This window comes from Melospiza melodia, chromosome 3 (genome assembly GCF_035770615.1).
Source record: "Melospiza melodia melodia isolate bMelMel2 chromosome 3, bMelMel2.pri, whole genome shotgun sequence".
Lineage (NCBI taxonomy): Eukaryota > Metazoa > Chordata > Aves > Passeriformes > Passerellidae > Melospiza > Melospiza melodia.
Genome location: NC_086196.1, coordinates 68782951 through 68808754, shown reverse-complemented (window position 1 = coordinate 68808754; position 25804 = coordinate 68782951). Strand labels below are relative to the sequence as shown.

At 46.8% G+C, this 25804-nt stretch overlaps 1 protein-coding gene across 1 annotated transcript; it reads left to right on the top strand.

Annotated features, from left to right (window-relative positions):
- The first annotated feature begins 2261 nt into the window (after positions 1-2261).
- On the top strand, positions 2262-25391 carry RD3 (RD3 regulator of GUCY2D). The gene is made up of 3 exons (XM_063152148.1): positions 2262-2657; positions 14658-14969; positions 22653-25391. The coding sequence occupies exons 2-3, from the start codon at positions 14674-14676 to the stop codon at positions 22948-22950; spliced, it is 594 nt and encodes a 197-aa protein (XP_063008218.1). The 5' UTR covers positions 2262-2657; positions 14658-14673; the 3' UTR covers positions 22951-25391.
- The last annotated feature ends 413 nt before the right edge of the window (positions 25392-25804 follow it).

Genomic DNA, 25804 nt, shown 5'->3' with positions numbered 1-25804 from the left:
TACTCTGATTACTCTGAAAGTGGCACTTTTCTAAGGAAGATTGTAAGTCTGTCAAAAAGCAGAGTTCCCTCTGTGAGCCCCATTATATAACTAGGATGCTTCAGCAGCTCAGACAAAAGCCAGCAGGCCAAATACAACCCTACCATATTAAATTTGCTTTCTGTCAGTGATTGAGAGAGATTATTTGCTTGTGGTTGGAGCCATGCAGAAGACAGCAGCAATGTGATTACTGAAGTCCATCCTCAGTGCCATTGTCAGAGGTCCATGCCTTTGGCACCAGAATATGAAGGCTCTGCAGGCAATACCTGCAGTGTTAGCAGAGTGCTCAGGTGAGCCAGGGCAGCATCTGATAAATGATGAGAAACAGCAGGCCCAAGTGCACTGCACCACACACTGCTCAAATGCACCACAAATTGCAATATGGTGAAAGCTGACTGTCATGGAGTCTCCTGGGAAATGTACCACTGGATAAACCTTCCCTCCATCTATGGTACCAGAGCATTGCTACCAAGCCACTGATGATCTGATGCTGACTGATCTGTTAAATCCTGTCAGTACAACAGTGAGAGAATCCTTGGTTTCAGCTGCTAAATAAAGTATAGGAGAGATGAATGATTTTTCAGTTGTCAGGCTTATATATCTGCAAGGAAATGTTCCCAGAGATATTCCCCAGTCATCAGTGTCTCTGATTCATGACAAGAACTTCCAGAATTCACTGCATTGAAAAGATAACCTGGAAAATATACCTGAAAACTAAGCATTTTCAAGGGAGTTTTATTCTGCACTAGTCAGAGTTGATGACTTTTGAAATAGGTTTTAATGTATGAGAATATAATGGTCTTTATTTGTGTAAGATGACTTTTCACTTAAACTTAACAACCCATTTAAAGCAGAGCATAACCAGGACGCTGTAAACCTCCACAAACAGGGCTGGCATTGAGGCTCAGGACAGACAAGGAATCCTCCACAGAAAATTAGCACAGAAAAATGCTTCCCATCTCTTCGTTACTCCAGTTGTATTTTTTTTATCTAATAATAAATGAAACTTTAAAACCCCCCATGCTCATACATTTTAATCTAGACTGCACTGGGAATCCTGTTATCTGTAATATTTTCAGCTGGGCTGTTTTGGTTTACGTGTGTGCTGCACACACATACATGGTCTGAAACAGCTCTGCCTCTGCCTGTGCCTGTGCTGCACGAACACCAAGAACTTGGGCCATCATTTGTGCAAGCTTTTCAGTGGGGCATGCTCGACTTCACACACATGCTCAGGTCGGAGGTGTCATTGAGTGCTGTCACCTGTGCCTGTGCTGTCCCCACCCAGTGTAGCTCTGCAGCCCTCTGACACAGCCTGGCTCTCCTGGGATTTGATGGGGGTTTGGCCAGTGATACTGGGGATGATTTTGCACATTTTTGCACTGTGGGAAGAGGCTGGGTGAGGAACTGTGGGCTCACAGAGAGCACTGTGGCCGTGTGTGTGACTGGGACCACCTAGTTCAGCGCCCTGCAAAGAGCAGGGACATCTCCAGGTAGGTCAGGCTTCTCAGAGCACTGTCTTTTAATGTTTCCATGGATGGGACATCCACCTCCTCACGGGGCAACCTGGGCCAGTGTTTGTAAAAACCTTCCTCCTCTTCTTCTCCTCCATGCCTTTCCAACTCCCGTGCCGACCCCTCATCCTTCTTCATCCCTCCAAACCCTCGCGGCTTCTGTGGCTGAAGACTGCTCTGTTCTGTCCTGTTCCGTTCCCAAAGGACTTGGTGAGAAACGAATGAACAGTTCCAGTTTCCGCGCCGTTATTTGTCGGTGCTAATTCCGTGTACAGCAGTGGGTCCCCGCGGGGTCTGACGCCGTGCCGCTGCCGCTCCCGCTGGCGGTGCCGGTGCCCGGGCGGAGCTCACGGTCCCGGACCGAGCATCGGGCATCCCGTGGTCGCTATGGGAACGGGGCGGGCGGGGCGCGGCGGCGGCGGCTGCGGAGCGGCGGCTCCGCTCAACTTCGGCAGCGGCGGCGGCGAGAGGCGCTGCCCCGGCTGGGCGGGACGGCAGCGGGCAGCGCGGTGAGGAAGAGGAGCGGGAGGAGGAGGAGGAGCTGGGGACACGGCCAGCAGGGTGCCCGGCGGTGCCCGGCGGTGTCCGGCGGAGGGGACCGCCGTCTCTGCGGCGAAGAGCCCGGGCTGGGTGTCCCGGTCCCTGTGCGGGGAGCGGGCACCGCCCGGCCCGAGCGGCTCCCGGCAGGGCGCGGGGTGCCGCCGCCTCCGCCGGGCCGGCCCCGGGAGCGAACCCCGCCTGCAGCTGCAGCCGGTCCCGGCGCCCTCAAGCACCTGCCTTTCTTCCAAGGGCCGCCTCAGCTGCAGGGTAGAAAACGGCACAAAGTTTCCGTGGTTTGGAGGGACTTTTAAACTGGTGCCGGCTCTTGGCGGGAGGCTGAGTGAGTGTGCGGAGGGAGCGGACCGAGCCCTAATCGCTCCAAGGCACTGCCCTAAGCGCAGCTGTTGTATCTCGTCACCAGGGCTAATCCACAGCCCGGTGTGGGTTTAAGCCTGCTGTGCCAGTCAGAGGGCTTGACTGCAAGCCACGTCCTCCTCCCGGTACCCTCTCCGCTCGCCCCGAGTCCGTCTGTCCGCAGGAGCAGCGGGAGCGCTGGTGCCAAAGGTGAGGCGGGATGGGTGGGCAGGGAAGGGAAGGGAAGGGAAGGGCCCGGGGCCCCCGGCAGCTCTGCCGGGCTGGGCTCGGGCTCGGCTGCCTGGGTGATGGATAAGCGCCAGGTAACTGGTTATGTAAGGACAGGCAATCGAGGAGGAAAGCATGGTTTATGCTGCTTTATGTTTATTGCCATATTTAAAATCTCTCTGATCAGACACCTGCCCTGCTAAGTGCCTGCAGCGTGGAAGTTCAGTGTTTGTCAACCCCAGGGAGGTGCCACGAAGGTCGGTCAGACAACTTCTGAGTTATGGCACTGTAACTGAGGCTAGCACACACTGTGCATCTCCTAGTGCTGATACACTAATTAAAACCCATGTGAGGACAGCGCTGTTCATGCTCACAGAGGCTCTCTGTGCCCACAGGTGGGACATGCAGCTATTCCAGGGTGGAAAGCATGAGCTTTCCCGGAACTCTGCCAGTGCTGTGGGTGATCTCGATAAAGACAGGCTTAAGTTTTCAAGCTGTAAATTTAGCTTTCTTCTTTTGGTTGCTAATTTTGGAACAATGTGTATTTTTAAGTAGCTCCTGTCACAATGATCAAACTTAAACACTGGTCCTAGTGTTCTGCAGTACAGAGAAAACTCTGCAGTCAGAGTGGGACTCTGGGGACCTTTGGTCAATATTCATTCTGGTAGATGCCATAACTAAGGTTCAGTCCTGAACAGAAATGTACAGGTGTCTGTTAAACTGCATTCTCACCTGTGATGCAATGAGTTCCTCCTGCTTTCCCAGAAGAAATGTGCATTCTCCATCCAGTCCTCAGTTTGGATGGAGAATGCACTTCCCACCTGCCCCTTTTCACAGCACTTAGTCTGATCTTCACTACAATATATTAATAAAAATACTTCAGAGGGCCTGACAACAGGTGGAATATGCCTTTGGGTCAGAGTTTCAATCTCTTTATATAACTCTGTGTATGAATATCTGCAGTGGATGACAGTATTAGAAACTCCAATCTGTGACATTACTGCCCCTTTAATAACATTGTGTGGTCAGTAGTAGAATAGAGAAAGATGAGCTGGGGATCTCTCAGAGTTTTAATTCTGAAAGTGTTTTGTATTGGTCCCTTCCATCAGATGCTATTACTGTTTTATTGCAGAATACTTTTTTCTGGTGGTTTAGGTGATTTTAATAACAAAAAAAGCTCTGGGTCTGTGCTACCTTCTGAACTCTCATTTACACAGCTGAATGAATGGTGAAGAATACTTTACATCCCTCTGTCCTGACTGGAAACCTGGCTTTGTAGTCTGCAGAGATCAAAGCAAGGTATAGAATTGAAGGTGTGTTTGATCCACCATGGCAAGATCTGAGCAATATATAGGAGTTTTAATAACAAATCAGTCAAACAGAGCAGTTCATTGTGCTTTAACTTCCTGTCTCCTGTAGGTTTAGGTAACAGTTTAGCGTAAGTTGTATGACAGAGTGATTTTATGGTTGCTAGTGGAAACATTGTTTCGAGCATGAGTGATATATTGGCATAAAAATAGTTCTGTTTTTCAACAAAGGGAACTCATTTGCTTTGATAAGTAGATAAACTGCAAAATACTGCTCTGCTTCATGAGCAGATTTAGTAGAACCCACCCTTTTGCTTTTGCAGATAACACAAAGATTATCTTCTGTAGAGTGCCAGGCATTAGGAGAGCTCCAAGCTATTGGGCCCTTCCTTCACTCCTTCTTTAAGACTGGATTTTCCTCTGGAGTTAATCAACAGAACTCTCATTTATTTCAATGAGATAAATCTGTTTTACATTTGTGCAGCTTTGCTGCAGATCATAGAGCTGTACCTGTTACATCAGCTACCTTTCCTCATGGTGTTTTGGTTAGTGACTGAAAATCATCTTTCTCGTTCTCACCTGAACCTGGGGCCCATTTTACACTGAATTCTTCTTTCTTTACCCCTCTTGCAATCAAAATGCAGATGTAAAATGCATCAGATACACTTGTTTTCTAGAAGATTGAAACTCTAAGAATGTATTACAAACTGTGGTAATACTGGGAGAGATAAGAGTAGTACTTTTAGCATATTCTCAATTTTAAAGGCTTTCATTAAAAGAAAAAAATCTTATGAGGGCTACCAGGTGTAGAAAACGTGACAGATTCATGTATTTCATCACTGTTGTGGTATTTCCAGAAGGCCACTCAACCTTTCCTTTGATAGAGAGAGTACCACTCAACCTTTCCTTTGATAGAAATAGTACCACTTGTTTCTTTTCTGTCCTGCAGCACCTTTGGTTCGCTCTGAGTCCCTCCTGTCACGTTTACGTAGCGGCGATTGTTGGTCACGCACCTTCACTAAAGGCTTAAGTGACTTGTGACTCTGTGACAAGGACAGCAGACAAAGAGCTAGTCCCTTTGTGTAGTGCTGACAGTGCCAAACCTGCTGGAGCAAAGGGAATGCAGAGCAGGGGCTGCACACTGAGCAGCAGCACGGCTGTCCCGCAATTTTGGGAGTGGCTGTCCCGCTGCTTTGGGAGCGACTGTCCCGCAGTTTTGGGAGCAGAGCTGGCAGCAGCAGGGTCGGACAGACAGGGGCAGGCAGGTCGGACCCTGAGTGCAGCCATGCTGGGACAGACAGACAGACATTGCCTGGCATGCAGGGGCCTGCTGGGTGCCACAGTGCCCTGTCACAGCTGGCTTTGCTCCTGGACACTGCTGCGAGGCTGTCCCCAAACACCTGTCACCACAAAGACGTGACAATGAGGTTGCATTTAAAGCATTCGCTTCATCCCCTGCGCTTCTGTTATTCAAAGCTCCTTGCTACCTGTAACAGGGTCATGTACCTGGAAACGTGTTAACCACTGCGAATTCCAATTTTTTTAGTCCAGAAATAGCCTGTGTCCATCACAACAGGGGATTCAGTGTGCTTACAAAGCAAAACACAGGTTTTCTGCTGTGGTCTACCCCTGAATGTACTTCAAAGTTCTCTCTCTTTATTCTGCAGGTCAGAATGAGGAATGCTGCTGTGATAATATAATGATATTCGCACTGCTTTTAAATTTCTTGATTGACAAGCTCTACCTACTGCTTTTTCAGCATTAATTGCTTCGTAGCATCCCAGGCTGAGCTTCTAATAATTTCCACAGAAATTACAATCACGTGGCAGGTAGCTGTAAACACCTTAGCCTTCCATGTCACTGAACAAGAAATGAGATTCCAGACACAGAGGAAGTGGAGTTCTTTGGGCCCTGGTAAGGTAAAATTCTCTGTTTGGAGAGGAAAATGGCAAGTAACTTTAAAAGCCCCACAGAATATCCTGAGTTGGAAAGGATGGACAAGGATCATTGCAGTTTAGCTCCTGTACCTGCACAGCACATCCTGAAGTGTCACACCACATGCCCAAGAGAGTTGTCCAAATTGTTTTTCAGCTCTGTCAGGCTTGGTGCTGTGACCATTTCCCTGGGGAGCCTGTGCCAGTGCCAGCTGCCCTCTGGGTGAAGAGCCTTGTGCTGACATCCATCCTAAACCTGCCCTGACAACTTCAGGCCATTCCCTTGCGTCTGTCACTGGGCACACAGAGGAGAGATCAGTGCCTGCCCCTCTGCTTCTCCTTGTGAGAAAGATGTAGACTGCAGTGAAGTCTCCCTCAGTTTCCTCTTCTCCAGGCTGAACAAACCAGAGAGTGGTGGAGAACAGAGAACAGAGATTCTTTAACAAAGCTATGGTGGACTATATAAATAAAACTGAGAGGGTGTTGGCAGCAGTTTCTTAGTTAGAAGTTGCTAAGATTCTTTGGAATAAAATCTAAAATATATTAATCACAAGAGAAATAGAATTTGAGGTTCATCTTTGATGCTGTTACTACTTAATGCTACTCCATACAGATAGAGCCAGCAGCAGAGGCCTGACCACAAGTTCTGCCTGAGCAGCTGTTAAACATTGCATCAGTTAGCACAGAATTCAGAGAGGGGGGTAGCCAAACCAATTTCAATCTACCCATGAGCTGCAGTCCAGGCAGGTACTTGATACCTTTTGGTATCTGAAGGACACTGGACTTTTCTGGACAATGTAATCCAAATCTTACTGAAGAGGTAAATAATTTAAAACAAATTTTAATGTGCTCTGCAGTTTGACATTATCTCTTTTTCCCCTGACTATGTGTCTTCTAAAAAGTACAATTATGGGGGCAATTTGGAGGTCAGACCCACTTTGGAAATAAATTTCTTTGTTTGTTAGCCTGTGATCTGGCATGTGTGGAAAAAGCTAAGTGGGTATCTTGCATGAGCAAATTCTGCTCTCTGACTGTAGCTATAAGGAACCACCACCCACAAGAAGGGAGGGAAGGCATTTCCGAGCTCCTCAGCCCAGTTTGTTGGCATGCTTTGACTGGATGATGATGGATTTCTTGGAAATCTGTCTGCAGCTGAGTGACAGCCTTTCTATTGACATCACTGGATTATGGATTAGGCTTCTCTCATGTAACCCCTTTAAGGCTTCTCCTTCTGTTCCTGCACAATCACCACGCCCCCAAGGCTCTTGAGAGCCACGCAGGACTGTCAGCAGCACTGTGAAGGCAAAGGCAAACCACAGGAGACTTGTCCAACAGAGGACGGAGAGTCCTATTCTACTCTCATTTTTATCAAAATGCACATTTCTCACTCCCTGCATAATCCTCTCCTATCCTGGAGGGCACTACAAGCTGGGAGCAAGGAGAAGGATCAATGGAAATGAATATTTTATTCTCAGAAGTTGATTTTCTGTACGCTAAGCTGGCCCTGCTGATTGACTCATGGTTTAAGACTCTGACAAGGCTTAGCAAGTGGTGATGCAGCCTGGAGGAGCCTGGAAGAGCCTGTGTCTGTCAGGCTGGAGGAACCGCCTCCAACTGGCCAAAGACCAGCCAGAGAGCAGGCCAAGGAAACAGACTCCCTTTGCTGGAGGAAGGGCTGAAACCCTGTGCAAAGAAGGTGAAAAAACAGATAAGGCATGTGAATGTTGATATTTCTGATGGTGAGGTCTTTGGAGCAAGAAGAGGAAATCACATGGGGAAACATGTGAGAAGGTAAAAAAATGGAAGATGAGGCTCAGAACATGCCCTGAGAAAATGGAGAAAGCTACAAAGTACATGAGGAGAAAAATGCAGGAATTGCTGACAGTGTAGAGAACAGTGTAGGAGTTTTGAAGAAAGGCAAAACTAACAGGAAACATTTACACGAAATACTTTCGGCAAGACTTACTAAAAATTACTAAAATTTTAAGTAACCCCTCAGAGACTGTGAGGGGGGGAGAGAGGGGGAGAAAGCCAGGTATTCCAGACTTTAGCACAGTTAAGGTAAACACATGCTTAAAACTCTGTGAGGTGGTTGGTCAGACTTCAATCAGCAGTGACCTTCCAGGCAAAGGTCTGGGGTCAATGACACCAAAGTCTCAAACCCCAGGTCTGTTTCTGGAGTAGAACTTACATAAACGCCTCAGAAATTTTGGTTGAATAACACCAGAGATGTTCATCAACTGGACTGTGTCAGCTCCCAGGATAGCCTCTTAGAAGGAATTGGAAAGTGGACTGATTGGGCAACAGAAAGATCTGTATTTAGCTGGGGAAGTCAGTGTCTTTTTAAAAAGAATTTTAATGTGAATGCTTGAAAAGTATAAATTTGCCCTTTTCCCCAGTAAGAAGGTCAGGTTGTAACTTTTGCCTTTCTTTAGTTGTCCCCATCTTGCCAACAGTGCTTTGAGTTTTTCCACATGGGAAAGCCATTTTGAGTCAGTTAATGATTAGCCTGCCTGTGAACTTTAAATTAAAACCAGCAGCCACAATTAATGGAGCCCACAGTATCTTCTGCAGGCTGCTAAGAGCAGTAGTGGAAGAGTGGTGGCTTGTTGAGCCTGCTAAATAGAGATGGCCACTTGCCAGCTCTCAAAAAGAGGAGATGATGGATGAGGGAAGGGAAGGAAACAATCTCATACAAACAGGACTCCCTTAGGAGCAGCCAGCACAAGCTGCCCATGTGCATGAAAAGCTTGCATGGGATTTTCGTTCATTTGAAAACAGGCCATTTCAGCTGCAGGTCAGGTGCTCTCCTTCCTTTGTAGTCTTCTCATCTGGAAGCAGATTTTTATGGCAGTCAAGTGAAAGCCCCATTTGGGGTCAGAGCTATCCATGTTCCCACTCTAAAAGCAATTCTGCCTTTTACCAGAGCTTTCTGAAAACTCTGGGACTGGGCAAAGCTCAGGTCCAGCAGGCCTTGGTATCAGCAGACAAAGTATCCAAAATATTTTTCTGTTTATTCTCTGTAACACTAGTGCTAGGTAAAATGGTTCTCATGCAGAATGCCTTGCTTTGAGGGAGACCTGTGGAACTAAAAACCATAAATGCAATAAGAACAGGCCAGGATCATGCAAAATCCAAGTCTCCTTGCTCTCTTTCCCAGTCTGAGCACTAAATTCCCCTCTTGCTCCTCTTCTAATGAAACAGCTGGTGAGCCAGGAGTAGCTGGAAGGGCATTCCTCAGTTGTAATGCTTTATATTGATTTACCCCTAATGCCACTGAAGTCAGCAGAGTTAAACCAGTGTGAAACCAGGTCATAGCCAGAATTAAAATACAGAAGGGCATGTTCACCTTCATCAGATAAAGGCACAAACACAAATAATAATGGTACCTGTAGCAGCTTACAAAAACTACTGTCATCACAGAAGCTGAAAAGAAACAGGAAACTTTAAATTATTTACAACAGCTTGTGGCCTGTTTTGCCCCTCACTTTTGTTAGGGATACACAGGAGGTGATCAGACCAAGGAAAAGCTCTTCATCCTTAATGCTGTGTGACGGTGAGTGGAGGCACCATGTGGCAAGCTCGAGGTACCCACTGGAGTGGCAGGGTCACTGATTTGAAGCTGTCAGTGCCTCAGTTCCAGCCTGAGCCTGTTCCTGTGTCTGAGCTGAGACACCAGAGCTCTGCCTGCTGCTGTGGGAGCTGTGGCTGGAGGCACTCACCCTGGCCATGGACACAGAGGGAAGCATTGGCTGCTCCTCCTCCTCCAGAGCACAGGGATGGGGAGGGGCAGCAGTACCTGCAGCAGCATCAGCTGTGGCTGCTGTCACCAGGATAGCCACAGCTGATGCTGCAGGGCAGCCACTGCAGCCATCTCTCCTGTACAGGCACTGCAAACCAGCCCAGCTGGTGTCACCTTATTGCAAAGCTCCTCTACCTTCTGGGTGATTTCTCATGGGTAACTCCTCACAGCACTGACTCCTTCACAGCACAACCAACAAACTCCATCTCTCCTCACCCAGCTAACCCACTCTTCTGTAGCACTCTTCTTATTTTTGGTTACAGCTGTGGCCTGTTAAGGGCAGGCCTGTTCCTAACCTCTGGTAATTCATACAGCTGCAGCTCCTCAGGAGAGAGATTACCTCCTGCACTATCTTTATTTCCTTACATTCTATCCCCCCACATCCTGGTGCTCCTCTTTGCAGGGATGGGAGATTTGTGCCTCACACTCTGAGCTGGCTTCACCTGTGACCTGTGGAAGCTTTCGGGCCTTTTGTGTCTGCCTTCTGAAGAGACTGGCAATGCTTGCTGGGAGAGGTGGGGTATAGGACTAGAGAAACGAGTCCTTTGATGCAGTTTGGAAAACTTCCTGCTTCTAGAAAAGTCTAAGCATTAGAGCCTGAAATAATTTCAGATGTGGGACACTGTACAGACTATGCAGGTTTTTGGAGCATTTTCCTTTAATGGTGTGATTTATTTACATAGTATGAACACTTTGGAAGGTGAACAGGCTACTGTAGGATGAGTGAATGATGCATGGAAGCATCTTTTCCTTGTAGTCCTGGCAGAATGCTGTGGATCACTTCTTATCCAGGAGTCTGGGAGCTCGTGGCTCTCAGCTCTAGGGGGAGTATTGTGCAGTTATGAGCTTTTGGTGATTTTTATTGTCACTAAAGGTGGAAGCTTAATGAAAAGCATATTTTCCCCCACCACTTCATGCCTGTCTGTGTCCCAGCAGTGAGGATTTGCTCAGGCCTGCAGAAGCAGACTCTTTAATCCCTTGCCCTCATGTTAACTTTTGACGCCATGTCCTGCTTGGGCTGCTGCCAGAGGAGCCTCTCTGTAATCCCAGCTGCAATCCTTATTTGTGCCACCCCTGTCCCCAGGGGCTAATGGGAGGGAGCAACAAGGCACGTAAGTGCTCTGTGTGAAGAAACAGATGCTGTTTTTCTCCTCTTCAGCTCCCCAGTGCCTGTTTTGGAGTCCATTGTGTTTAAATACAAGTACAATAGGTAATAACTTTGTTCCATGCATTGTCCTCCTGAAGGGACAACATGAAGGGATTGGCTGGGTGGGGAGTTAATTCCATCTTTTTCTGAGCTGATTGATGCAGTTTGTTCTGTCTGCTAAGTGCTGGGTAACTCCCAGCAGCAGAAACCTCTCACTTAGAAGTAACAATAGTTTAAACCTTGGTATGCTTCTGCATCCCTTTCAGAGCAGCCTCAGTTCCCTTGGCACTGGGGGTGCTGCTGAAGGTACTACTGCAGCAAAGCAAATAATTGGACTTGTAGATGGTGGTGTAGCCTCTGCTGCATGCAGCAACACATTTGCTAAATAATGGTTAAAGCTCTGGCCCTGTACCTCAGGCTCCTGTGAGTGCTGCCCAGGCAGGGTGAGCTCTGCTGCTGATGTTACAGCAGCAGGAGCAGCAAACCTACCCAGGTGTGTTTGGTTTGTGTGGCAAGGGATGGGGGCTATGGCAGTGGCTCCTGTGGGACACTGCCAGAAACTTCCCCTGTGTCTGACACAGCAAATGGCAGATGGCTCCAGCAAGGACCCACTGCTGGCCAAGGCTGAGCCCTTCAGTCCAGCTGGCAGCACCTCTGGGATAGCAGGTCTAAGAAGGGGAGAAAACAAAAAGGAGACAGAAGGGAGGCTATGGGATGGCAACAGCTCTAAATACCCCAAGGTCGGTGGGGAAGGAGGGGCAGGAGGTGCCTCAGACAGTGGAGCAGAGATCCCCCTGCAGCCCATGGGGAGGCAGCTGTGCCCCTGCAGCCCATGGAGGTTCAAGGGGATGAAGAGATCCACCTCCAGCCATGTCCACAAGAGGCTGGGACCCTAGGGGAAGACCACAGTGGAAGAGGCTCCTGGCAGGACCTCCTGGAGAGAGGAGCCCAAGCTGGAGCAGGTTTGGTGGCAGGACTGGTGGCACCATGGGGAATCCACACAGGGCAGCCTGTTCCTGTTCCTGTATTCCTGTGAGAGACCCAGGCAGGAGCAGTTCATGAGGAACTGCAGCCCATGGGAAGGACTGACACTGGAAAAGTTCGTGGAGGACTGTCCCCATGGGAGGGACCCCACAAGGGAGCAAAGGAAGGATGAGGAGTCCTCCCCTTGAGGAGGAAGGAGCTGCAAAAGCAGCTGCAGTGTAGTGAACTGACCGCAGCCCCCATTCCCTATCCCTCTGTACTGCTGGGTGGGTGGGAGGAGGTAGAGATTTTGGGAGTAAAGCAGAGCCTAGGAAGAAGAGAAGAGTGGGGGAAGGTGTTTTAAGATTTGGTTTTATTTCTCATTATCTAAGTGTGATTTGATGAGTAATAAACTAATATACCCACGATGAGTATGTTTTGTGCCTGACAGTAATTGCTGAGTGATGTCTCTGTCCTTCTCTCAAACCATTCATTTTCTCTCTCCTGTCCAGCTGGGGAAGGGAGTGATTGAGCCGCTTTGGTGAGTACTTGGTGGGCATCAGCTTCAGCCCGCTGCAGCAGGTCACAGAGGAGATCTCCAAGGATCTCCTGGCTAGAATGTAGCTCCCAGCCATCCTTTGACTCCGTGCACTGGGTTTTTACAGGTGGGGTTGCTGCAAGGTCGTGCCCTCCCACAAGGGTTCAGCCAGGCGAGCCCAAGCCCCGTGTGTGGGCAGGAGAACGCTTCCCCAGCCTGCAGGAAGCAAAGCATCCTTGTAACCTGGCCTCAGGTGGCAGGGCTGTGACTCATTTCAATGACATGCTGAGAGGAAGTGAGGGTGCCTCTTCACCCTCTGTCTCATGCTCTGAGTGAGCTGACTGCTGCAGGTGAGATTTCTCAAGGTTTTGGAATCTCTGCTGGTCACAGTGACCCCGAGATGCGTTGGAAAGTCTCCTTGCCCAGCCCAGCCATTGAAGGAGTCAGAGCTCTTCTGTTCTCATTCTCAAGGTTGTTTATTGTTTCTAATCTATAAAATTCTTTCTCCAACCCGCCACAGATCTTTCTGGCAGGTTGGATTGAGGCACACTGCCCGTTCTTAGGGCAGTGTAGTCTTTTTTATGCTAAAAACTACATGTACATGATTTACTATAACTTCCCAATACCTAACACCTATGTTAGACAGTGAGCTTCTACTCTAAACCAGTCTAAAAGTGCCAGCATCACCCAGAAGATGGAGGCTAGGAAGAAGAAGGAAAAAGGACAAGGCAAGCCCAGATTCCTCCATCTTGGGACCCTGAGCCCCCATTCTAAAAACCTCAAAAATCTATTTTTCACCTCATGACAAACTAACTATTATTCTACTTATACTTTTTTGACTTGTAATTCTTCATATAAAGGTTGGTAATTTTTTCCATGGGTCAAGATCAAAGGCACAGGGGTCTTGGGCACTGTGCCAAGGTCTCTGAGCCCCCTGGGCAGGGGCTCGAGCCCTCCAGTAATTCGGCCTCCTGGTGGGCTCAGGTTTGCCCCCAAGCAGGCTGCAGGGCCTGATAGCTCAGTCCTTAATGGGGACAGACTGCCTGAAACCCAAGCAGCTCTCAGCCTCTGGCAACCTTAGTGAGCTTGAAAATAGTGAGCTTAAGGGATGATAACAGCTCTTTAGTGATTATCAGCTCTTTGTGATTCCAGCCCTTAGCTTGCCACAGGAAGGCAGATGCAGGGAGAGAGAGGAGAAGGCCGTTCTGGCATTCCACACACATGCTTTTAGTGGTTGTTCTCTGAAGGTTCCAGTGACAGCTCCTCTAACCAGCATGGGCTAAAACAGTCCATTATATGGGATACAGGGGGATCAGAAATTGTCCAATAGCAGGGGTTAAAGGAGAGTGACCTATGGGGTTACAGAGAGATAAGCAGGGGTTCAAAGGCAGAAGACAGGGGCTTCTAGCTATTCACCATTGTCAGAACCCAGGACATCCCTCTGGCTGTCCTGAGCAGCCAAGACCCCTGCCAGGGGGCTCAGAGACCCTGGCACAGAGCCCAAGATGCCTGTGGTTTTGATTATGACCCATGGAGCAAGTTACCAACCTTAGATGAAGATCAGCAAGCCACAACAGTTTAAGTAGAATATTAGTGAAGTTATCAAAGGATGGAAAAGTAGATTTTAGGGGTTTTGCTATGGGTGTTCAGGGGGCAAGATGGAAGGAACTGATGTGTCCATCCTTTCTCCTTCTTCTTCTTGGCCTCCATCTTCTGCTGTGATGGTCTAGAGTAGAAGCTCACTGTCTAACATAGGGGATAGGTATTGGAAAGTAATTGTAAACATTGTATACGTAGTTTTTAGTATAAAGACATAACATCGCCCCGGGGGCAGGCAGAGTGCCTGGGCTGTCTTGCTGAGCTGACCTCAGCGGGGCAGGAGAAAATTTTTTATAGATAAGATAAAATAAACAATCTTGAGACCGAGAAATGAAGAGCCCTGACTCCTTGTTCAAGTGCTGGGCTGGGAAAAGAGACTTTCTAACAATTCTCAGAGTCACTCTGACCAGCAGAGACCCCGAGACACCATGACTTGGCATTTCCTACCTTTAGGCCTCTGCTCTCCACGGGGCCCTTGCAGGCCCTGGGCCTGCTACACTCCAGGGCAGCCAGAGGAATTTCCTGGGTTGCCACACCAAGGTGCCCAGCACCAATTATTTCCAAGTGGTTATCCAGCAGCAATTTCAACAGCAGACTGGAGGGGTGAGGGGGAAAGTGTTCTCAGCTGAGGTGTGCTAATGATGGCACTGTTCTTTTTCTCTCCCTCTCCACCCTCACCCCACTCCCTGCAGAGACACACGGAGCACGATGTCCCTGGCATCCTGGTTCAGGTGGAACGAGCCCCCAAACCGCATTTCCCAGAGGAGCCCCACGGAGATGGTGGTGGAGACGCTGATGATGGAGCTGAGCTGGCAGATGAAGCAGGCCGAGAAGCAGCAGCGCGAGCGCGAGAACGAGTACCGGCGCATGAAGAGCGGCGTGGACTACGGCTGGCTGGTCAGCTACCCCAAGCACAGCTACGACATCAGCCCCGGGGAGAGGCTGCAGCTGGAGGACATGTGCACCAAAATACACCCTTCCTACTGCGGGCCTGTCATACTCAGGTACTGTGAAGGATGGGATGATGAAGAGCTTGCCTTTCTCCCTTTCCTCTTTAGGATGTGTGAGGAGAGAGTGAGAGTTGCTAGGACCAGCAGAACCAAAATGTGGCATCTTGTATCGTGAGTTGTGCTGGGATAGTGTCTTTGTGAGAGAAGGGAAATCTAATGTTTTAAGTCAGTTTAACATCATTTCCCCCAAGAAGTTACAGAATGCTATTTCCCTCTGACATTGGTTGAGTGCTTCACGCTCCTGAGTAGCCAGAGCAGCATTACCTTGCTGATGAAGAGGTACCATCTCAGTACCTGTTCAGACTGTGGAATCATAGAGAAACTGAGATTTAAATGGACCTGTAGAGAGATATACTTCCACCTCCTACTTGGAGTAGGGCTACCTTCAAAGTTAGATCAGGTTGCTTAGGGCCTTGTCCTGTCCACTGTTGAATATCTCTGAGGGCAGAGTTTCCATAGCCTCTGAACAGCATCCTTTGGTGTTTCTCCCCTCACACTGGAGCTTTCATTCCTGGATTTAAGCTGTCCAGCAGGTCTGTTGAAGCACTTGTCCCTAGTGTTCAAACCAGCCTAAAGGTGCTATTATTTATTTCAGCCTGTGAACCAGGTATTCCCAGAGAATGTCTCCCTTCCCTACCCTCCCTCTTCACCCTAGACATGGAGTCATGGGATGCAGGTGGGGATGAGTTGGTTTGAACAGCCAAGTGGTGCTTCTGACTTCTGCAGTGTTTAGATGTGCACAAAGCCTCTCTTGCTGCTGAGCCTTTCAAGTGTTGCCCTTAGGGTTGCTGCCTGCCTGCTGAGTGACCTCCTGTGAGAATGCCTTTAGAAACTGATCTAAGCCTGCTCTAGCATGCAGACTGGAAGGGAAAGGTGTGGCTCTTTTCCTTCTGGGGTGGCTGTTCTAAGATAAACTCTTGCACTTGGCACAGTGAAGGCAAACTTGGCAAAGTGAGGAGCAGTGACTCTGCAGTGCACCTCAGCCAAAGCAAAGTTGTGCAATGAGCCTTTATAATCAACTTCCCCTGCTCCAACATGTTCTTCAGATGGGATTAGAGTGAACACAGTCCTTACAGAACATATACAAGAGGCTCTCAGCACCCTGCAGTCCCTCACTGCATATGCTGGCTCCTGTTTTGCCTTGAATTGCAGCTGCAAAAGTGCTGGAAATAGCTGCTCCTCTGTTTTACAGTGGATGTAGCCAGTAAAGAATGCCAAAATTACCTCTCTAGCCCTCATTTTCCCTGGGGCTGAACCTTGGAAGCAACCTGGCACACAGAGCCTTGGCTCTTGCAAAGGTTGCCATGATGGCAGAATTTGGGATCATTCAGTGACCAAGACCTCTCCAGTGAAAATTTGCTGGGAATAGCACCTGCCTTGTGGTTGTATAACTCCAAGCTATGCTGTAAACAAGCCACTTCAAACCCCTGGGATTCAGAGCTATCTTTACCATCCCCAGGGCCACTGAGCAAGGTCTGGCTGGCTAATAGGTTATTTCCATGGCAGCAGGTTTTGTTTGCTGGAGCAGAGAGGCCCCAAGGTTCATCCTCTTCTGGAAAGTATTAAGCTGAGCCATATACAATTTGCTGCTCTGCTATTTGGTTTTTGTTTAATTGATACAGATCATGCTAGATGTCTGATTTCAGTGCAGCTTGTAATGGTTGTTCACTGTTGTTCAGGATTCAGCATACTGATAAATGTAAGTAGATAAAGGCAGTAGATAAATGTACTCAACAACATTGGTGGACTCAGTGTGGGTGACTGAAGTAGGCTAAAACCATCCTCTTAAAACTCCTCTTACAAATAGGGTGCTGTCATAAATTGTATTACACCGTGATTTGAGAAGTGGCGTGTTTTACAGAGCTTGCATGCTTAGCAGAGCCACACTAAAATAAACCCTGAGGATTTCATAACCTTTGTTGGTTCAATTCCATGGCTGAGAAGGGGCTATCACAGGCACAGAAATGGTGGAACTGGATTGTGTCAAAGGTCTGGCTGATCTGATGAGCAGTCTGCATTGACCAGTGGCATCAGTGTAAGGAAAAGAGCAAAGGACAAGGAAGAAAATCCAACAGCAGGGACAATTACACCTCATGTATAGCATCCAGCTTACTGTGCCTTGTAACTGGGAGACTTTTGGAGCCACAAGTGGACCTTCTATCCATAATTGGCTGATGTGGCTTTTTCTTTCAGTTGTTTAAGTTGTGGGAGCTTTTCTCTTTTTGAACATGTATAAATTTATAACATTTTGGCACCCTGTAGCAGAGCTCCACTCCTGAACTACAACTCTGTTACAAAAAACTGTGTTTTGCTTGTCTTAAGCTAATATGTCCTAGTTTTATTCAATAATCCTTTCATCTTTGTTGGAAATGTTAAGAGCTGACCCCTCTCCTTTTCTACCTTCTAACTGAGAGCTCTGTCATTCCATGGAATTTTCATTGCTGGTGAGGAAACAAAGAAAAAAAATGGGGCTTGCTATGCTAGGAGGTGAAAATATACAGGGGAAAGAAAGAAAAAAAGAAAGAGCTTACGATTTAAAAGAAAGACAGCCAAAATTGGATAAATTCTCTTTTCAGAAGTGAGATAAGATGGAGATTTTAGTAACTTCCCCAAAATTCCATAAGATGAGTATAATAGGAATGCAATGAAACCTCCACATTCCCAGATAAGTACTTTAATAATAAGATCACTGCACTGCTGATGTGCACTTCTCTGTGACTTCCTCATATGTAGCAGCTTTTAGAAAAATCTTCCACCTAAAAAAAGTTTCTGAGCTTGCATTGGGAAATTCAATTGCAGAGCATGTACCCTACCAAAGCCCTTGGTTCTGACTGAAATAGTAAGCTTGATCGTTTCCCTTCCACTTAAGATATTTGAAGAGCTAAGGTCCTTTTTGAAGTCCTTTTTGCACTCAACAAGCACGTAATTCTTAAATAACACAAGGAGTAGGCATCTTGCAAGACTGCATAATTTGTTTTGTTTGTGTCATGCAAGGTCTCCTGCTTTGTGAGCCTCTGAGTTCAGAGTCAAAGCCAGAACAAAACATTTTCATGTGAGTTGTCAGAGATGTCACTTTGTTCTCTAAAGGTCTAAATGATCCAAATTGTCCTTTCTGTGGGTATGGGCTCATTTACTGAGAGGCAGATTTTCTCCAAATTTGTTTCTTTAGATGTGGAGGAGGCTGGAAAGGAGCACTTCACAAATGAACAGGGTTTTTTCAGATCCAGATTGCCTATTTTGTATTTTGGGTCAATAGGAACTTCTCTTTGAGGCTCTTGGAATTCTGGAAGGATTCAAATAGACTGCAAATAGCATCAGATATCTGGAGACTCTGATTCACCTCATGCAAATAAAGCCATTGCATTCAGGAGTAACTTAGCTTTAGGTTACTGGGTTAGAGATCTCTGTTTATTTAAAATGAAATCCTGGAGCCAGCTGAAGGAAATGATAGTGAGTTTTGTGAGGTCTGTAGTACCTATCTGCCCTGGTCAAACTGAACAAGTAGAATGGTATGTTGCCAATTAAAAATGCTGGATTTTTTCCCATTTTTACTCAGAGCTTTTGCCGTAACCAGAGCTAGTTAAAGTCTGTTTAATTTATTTCAGTTTCAGCAAAAGTGAAACAGTTAGTTTATGTCCTCCTGTGTCCAGAGGGAAACAAAAGACTCCCTTGTATGGAAATGTGAACCTGCATTTTGGTGATCTGAATTGTTATCAATATCCCAGGCTAAGGACTGTAATTTTATAAGGATTGTGTATAGCTGAAGTGGCCTTCCTAGTAAGACTTAATGTAAGACAAATGACTAAAATCAGAAATGGATTTATTTACAATGACAAGCTTAAGTTTGAGGTGATGTGACACGAGTGTTGCAATTAGTGTGAATGCTGTAATTCTTTGGGAGTCAAGGAGCCTTTTCTAGCAAAGCTGTTTGAGTGTCACCCTAGAACCAGAATTACTGCTCAAAATATAGATTCAGGAGTCAGCAGCTAATTATTAGCACTAAGCAACCCCACATTTTCTTTGAATGACTAAATCTACTTAGAGCTCCCCATTCAGACAGGCACTCAGGAATACCCTGAACTATAAGCACATTGTTTAAATCCATGGACTTTCACTGGATTTAACAGGTCTTTAAAGTTCAGGCTGTTCTTAGGGAACCCACTGTACAGGGGACCTACAGAATAACACAGGCAGGTGACAGTGCTTTAAAAAGCAGTGCCAGGATGAGCCAAGCACGGCAGGATTCTTGAAACCTGACAGCCCCATAAAGCAATGAAAGGGACAAATTTGTTTGAACTGCGATTCAAACAGTGCCTGGACTGGGGAATGTGCTCATCCCTGTGTATGCCTCTTCATCCTCCCCAGGTCTGTGCTGGTTCAAGGTGAGTTTTTGTCACGCCCCAGTCACTGTGTGACGTGCATGATGTATTCCAGGAGAGCAGCCAGCACTCCCACAGCTTGAGCCACAGATCAGATGCAGAGGTCTGCTTTTGTGATGAGTAAGGGAGCCCTGCTGAGGTGTTTCTGGACATGGTTGTGAGGTTGCCTAGTTTGAAACTATCCCATGCACAAGAGTAAGGGTGTCAACTTGTGGTAGAAGACAGATGAGCCTTGTGCAATTTTGTGTACTTAACCCCCCTGAGCAGCTTTGTGTGGAGTTTGTTTCCCAAGATACAAGTCCATACTGCCTGATTCCAGTGGTTTTCTGGTTTTATATGTTGGCTGTTCTGTGCAGAGAGCAGACTGCTGGAGCATTCAGCATATCAGCTGGTGTTCACTGACACCTGGGGAAGACGACTTGGTTATGTGTAGGTGCCTGCAGCAAAACCATCTTTTTTTTCTGATACACAGACTGGTGTAGCTGGAGCTCAGCCCTGATAACCTGTCCATCTTTTCTGTAGAGAAATATTTGTGGTGTGCACTCCTTTAGGATTTCCTACATAAGCTTGTCCGTTACCCAGACGTGCTGGTACTGAAGTTAGGTGGGCATTAGTAAAGGGGTGAAGTTAGTTCATCCTGTTAGGGGAGAGAAAAGGATCCCCTTTCCCTTCTCCATCAGAATCAGGGTGGCTTTCCATTGTGTGACTGGCAGACAGTCTTTTGGATTACTTTCTCTTTGTTTCTTAGACCTGCTCAAATCCTTACAAAGTAGTTTTGGTGTTGGTCCTGAAAAGTTAGAGGTAAATCTTAACAGCAGACTTGATAAAACTAAGCTAAAAAGAATGCAAACAGGCAGAGAGCTGTGCAGGTGGAAAGCTACCCTGATTTCAGAAAACTGTTTCAGCTGGATTGGTTGGGAGTGTTTTCAGCAACCCAGGGCATTAGCACTGGAGCTCTCTGCTCAGGGGGAATATTTGCTGTCACATCATTCATTTCCCTCTGGTACCCAGAGCCAGGCACTGGCCCAGTAATAGCCTGATGTGTGCTGCTCCCTGCTCTGGAGCCACAATCCAGCAGTGGGACACACAGCCTCTGAAAGTGGAGGCAGTGAGGAGGCCTTTTGCGTGCACAATTGCCAATACAAAAGAGGAGGATGTAATTATATGTATAAAATATGATAGCACCTCTCTTTAAAACACACATTGAGATAAAATAATGGAATGTCTCATTTTAGTTCACCTCTGCAACAGAAATCCTTTGAAGCTGCTTTCCCTGGTATAATAATAAGAATGTTGAGAAGACTTGAGTTTCTATGGACTCACCTGTCTGTGCTTCAAATAGGATAAAGGGGAAAATGTATTTATTGTGAAAACTGTATTTTGGGCTCTTTGATAATGCAACTGAAGTGCTTCCTCAAAAGGCAAAAAGGAAGTTTGCAATGTCCAACAAATCCCAAAGTTTGCAATGTCCAACAGTTCCTGCTGTTGTCTGCTAACCCTCAGCAAGAGATCATCTCTTTCCCTTCCAGGCTCTGCACAATTCTGTTTGGCATCACTGTGCCAGTGCTTAAATACCAGCATGAACTGCAGCACCTCAGAGGCCTTTTGCACCCAAACATTCAAAGTTTTGAGGTTTTTGGTGAGGGGGCAGAGGAGGGAGATTAAGAATTGAAAGTGACTGAAACAGTTAAGGAACATTTTGGACCCTTTGGAAGGTTTTGTGTCAATCTGCTCTGGCTGGACACTGGAAGGCACTGGTGCTTCTGCTGACACTGAGTTCCTTCAGTGGGCAACTTTGGTGTCCCCACAGCTGTACCTGTAGCTGCCAGTACTTGCTGGGAGGGAAATATCAGGATACAGCAGGGTGTCAAGATGTGTAGCCAATTTCAGGCCTCCACAGTTGGAGTCAAAATACATAAGCATGCAAAAAGTTTTTCTGGTTTCTCTTTGGCTTGGTTTCTGTCCCTGCTACCTTGGGTATCCTTTGGCACACCATTAAGCAATGCAATTCCATATTGTGCTAAACTCCTTCTTACATTCCTGGGGCTTTTCAAAAACCCAAGAGGCAATATCTTATTCTATCAGCTTCTGCTGCATTGGGCTCATTTAAATACAGTCCTACTGTTTTCCATCCTTGTTCAGTTCTGCTGGAGGAAAATATCAAAATGCTTACCTTATATACTTTAGCTTCCCTGCAGTACAAACACCTGGATTTTAGTGAAGTACTAGCTTAGCTCTGTGTCTGCTTGCAGGTATAATTTTACCTTAAGAACTGATAATTTATTAGAAGAGCAGCCACATTACCACCTGTCACAAATGTGTACTATTACAGAGCAATCAGAATATCTAAGTGACCAGAGGGTGAGCCTTGGGAGTGGCTCCCACACTCTCCAGGCTGGGGACAATCCCCCCAACAAGGTGTCAGCAATGGCACGATCTCTTCATTGCTCAGCCTGTGGCCCATTCAGTGGCTTCAAGAAAACTATTCTGCCCTGCATCTTATCTTCCTCACCTTCACAATAAACAGTGATGATTCTTCACTTCCTTGGTACTAATCTAGGTTAATAAATTTCAAAAAAACTCCACTTTGAGCTCTTTGCTGAGAAGGTACTGAAATAATTCAGAGTTATCTAATTAGATACAGCATTGTGCTGCCAACCGAGACATTTTCAGCTGAGCCAGTCCATTATGTCACAGGAATTCATAGGAAGATGAAACACCATGGAAAGAGTACCAAAGAAAGTGACTGGATTTTCCTTTGTCTAGAGCCATTGGGTAATGCTATCAGGAACAAGAATGGAAAACAGGGGAAGTCACGTGGGGCTTTCCCTGGTCTACCTTGAGCTTCTGGTAAGCTGCAGTTCAGGGACTATTTCAAGCAATGATGTGCATTTGGACAATCACATTTAATCAGCAGTGCTGGGGACATTTTCCACAAACTTGTCCAATAATTTTGTTTCTTAAGCTATTAATAGCATTGAGTTTTGGTTTAATAGGTTGTTGTTTGAAAAGAGCACTTCCTTCTGTTTCAAACTTGCCTTCTAGCTTTGTTTGGTTCTCCCTATTATTTCTTGTGCTTATAAGAAACAGTGATTCATCTCTTCCTTACATTCCCTGGCTTGCTTGTGATTTTAGAGACCTTGGGCATATCTTCACGGCCCCTCCTTGTTGTTGTTCCTTTTTGTGCAGGGAGTCCCATTTAGCAGGAAAGTGCAGGTTCCAAGCCTAGCACAGGGATTTGGCAACAATCTGGAATTTGAAGTTTTTAATCAAAGCTGTGCCTTGCCTGTGCTTCCAGGTTCAGGCAAGTGGTTGCAGAGTACGAACCAGAAGCGCAGGAAGTATCCCGGCTCTTCCGCTCCGTCCTGCAGGAAGCTGCTGAGAAGATCAAAGAGGAGGAAGAGGCCAAGAAGCTTGCAAGGCAGTGGAACACAAAGAACAGAACCAGCCTCTCCTTAACAACATTTAAATCTCGGTCCAGGATCTCCCCATTCATCAGTGACATCAAGACCATCTCTGAGGATGTGGAACGGGGCACCCAGCCCAACAGGAGGGTTTGGAGCATGCCGGAATTTCGGAACACCAAGGACTTCTGACTCTATACTCAATAGGTTTTTAGACACTGATCTTTCAAAGCCCAGTTAACCCTTTTTTAACTCTACTGTTCTTTTTTCCATCTCTGTTTTCCTGCCTGTCTCTGTCTTGGAAGCTGTGTCTGTAGTAATTGCTGCTGATGCCTGCAGCCTGTCACACCATTTATTACCAAACATGGTAGCCTTTCCTGTAACTCAGTAGCTGTTCAGAACCTTAAGGACCTTAAGGCTCATTTACTATCTCATTTTTATTACTGCTTTCTTGTGGAAAATGCATTAGTTTTGCTATGTCTGTCTTCTCCCTTTCCCCTCCAGCCTGGATGTAGTTATCTATAAAAACTTTTGGCTCAAGCTACTGAGAGCTGCTGGCTGCACCGATCTTGCTGAAAGCAAGACAGCCACTTAAATGAGTGGGGCTTGCAGGATCAGGCTTGTGAGCTAAAGCTAGTATCTGATTTGGAACTGAACTTCCTTTTCCAACTAATAGCCTTCCTCAGTGCTACAACAAACTTCACAGGTAACCTCAGCACTGCTCTTGATCCGCTTTTTTTGCTGACAGTTCACAATCCAACCTGGGTAGAAACAGACCCAAGCTTTTTGAGATTAAAGACCAATCATGTTCCACAACCACCAGTTTATGCATGTTCAAGTTTCTTGGGTACTTTCTCTTTTGTGCAGGCAGAACCCCCAGAACTTTGCACCCGCAGAGCAGATAGAAATGTATCACCCTGCTGTGTAGATACAGAGGTGGATACCTCAGTGCTGTGTCAAGTGCTGTTCTGGGGCCTCAGTGCTCTGTGTTGCTGAGCTAAGTGCTCTACCCTACACCCCCGAAATTTAACAGAAATCACCCTACACCCCAGAAATTAATATTTATGGCCAAGCCTGAAAGAGGGCTGAAGTAGAATATCCATGTAAAGGGAAGGGTCTCAGCATTCATCTCCAGGGCTCTCTGTACAGTGGCAGCGGTTGAGATCATGTGAACATTTGCTGCTGTGAGTGACTGAAGTGCTCTGGCAGATGAAGGTTCTTCTGAGACCTTGAAGAGACAGGAAAATGCGACTAAGGAAAAGCTGCTAAGGCCCTAACTCAGCATTGGCAGCGAGAGCTCTCACCAGCAAAGGAAACAGCAGGGCACACTGTGAAAGTCAAGTGTCCTGCAGAGAACCCAAGGGCTAGGATGCTTTGTGGTGACCAAGGGGCGATGGGGATGAAGAGAGGGACTTGCTTGGATGACTGGCTGCTGGGGAATCATCTCAGTGGGGTACAGCCTCCTGGAGGACCCTGTAGCTTTGTTGTTCTTTTGTCCGTTTCCAGCTATTTTTCCCTGGGGATCTTTGCAACAGCATGTGGGTTCTACAGCCAAGATTAAAACCCTCTGAAGCTGTGCCAACTCTGGGAAGAATTCCAGTGCATGAAATCTATCCTAGACTAGAAATGTGCAGCTTCTTCCAGAGATGGAGGAAGGCAGCATAAAACAAAGATCAAGATCAACCCCCTAGAGCTCTCTGAGACTGGGATTCTGACTCTTCCTCTCTCTCCTCTGGGCTATGTGACATTGAAGACAAGGCTTTCTTAGCAGCAGCAGGCTGCAGTTTCTATCCCTTGGTAAACATTGCTGCCAGCAACCCTCCTAGGGACAGAAAGCAGCTCACTTTTAATCAAAAAGTCAGGGCTTCCAAATACAGCATCCAGTTTGGGACAGGCTATTCCAAGTTTAGGTCAATGAGGGAGAGTTTAAAGCCTTCTGACAATCAGCTTAGTGTTTTTCAGCCATATGTCCTTGTGAAGTAACGTGATTGTGCACATGAAGTAAAAACCAAGGCTAGACATACTTAGCATAACCTTAGCTGTCTAGAAGATGTAGGATCTCTAGCAAGGGGTCACCACAATTTGCAGAAACAATTCGTGTTTGGAAAAGAATCAGCCATATTTTTTTTATATATTTGCAAGCTACTGTATGGTACTGAAGACTGAGATGAGTTCATGAATTTCATGCTGCAGCTCTGTTTTCCTTTTATTTCCACTTATGTTCCGTTTGGCACCTTCAGTATTGACTGCATCGATGAGATGTTTGATGGGCTGCTGAGAGACACGGGACCTTCTGCCACACAGCTCTTTGTTACAGCACAGTGTCTGTAGCATGCTCACTCTTTCTAAGGAGAATCAGCAGTAAATACCTGCCCTGCAGCAATGTTGTAAGCCAAGGAAATCCCTGATGGGTGTTCACACTATCACAGTGGCCTGTGATTGTGCTGTGTCCTTCATTAACAGCTTCTAGCTGGCAGACACCATTCTGGTGCAGCCAAGGAGACAGAGCTGACCTTTGGTCAAAGCCCTGCATGTTATGGAGACCAGGCTGGGGCACTGCTTGTGACAGCTGTTTTGCCTCAACTTACCTATCATTTATAATTCCACAATAAAATGTAATCCAAACTCTTGAACAGTAGTATCACTGTCCCTGTACCCCTTCTGGAAGTTACACTGGGCTCACAGTGGGATCTGATGGTAGAGGGATATTCAGATACCAAGCTAGGAGAGATCTGTTCTTACTCCATGCTCTCTAGTAGTCTTACAGGGGTAAAAGTGGTACCATGTTTGCCTGCAGGCAGCTGCTTGGAGATGACTGAACTCCTGCATTGTGCATGCAGCAGCAGGGACTGAAGCAGAGCTGGGAGGTGATCAGGGTGCACGACTGCTGCGCTGCTTCTGGTGCTCATTTTTCTTAGAAATGCTGTGCACTGAACCTTAAATGATCCTTTGGTCTCAGCATGTAGCAACAACTATGCACTCATGTTTGCCTCGTCCTAATTCCACATTTGGCACGGCTAAATTAGTGTCAGTTCAAATGAGGAGC

What these genes read in the sequence shown, in the direction of transcription:
- RD3 (XM_063152148.1), top strand. Translation starts at nt 14,674, where the DNA reads ATGTCCCTGGCATCCTGGTTCAGGTGGAACGAGCCCCCAAACCGCATT. An exon ending in TGCGGGCCTGTCATACTCAG is followed by an intron (nt 14,970 to 22,652) that starts GTACTGTGAAGG and finishes CTGTGCTTCCAG; the next exon opens with GTTCAGGCAAGTGGTTGCAG.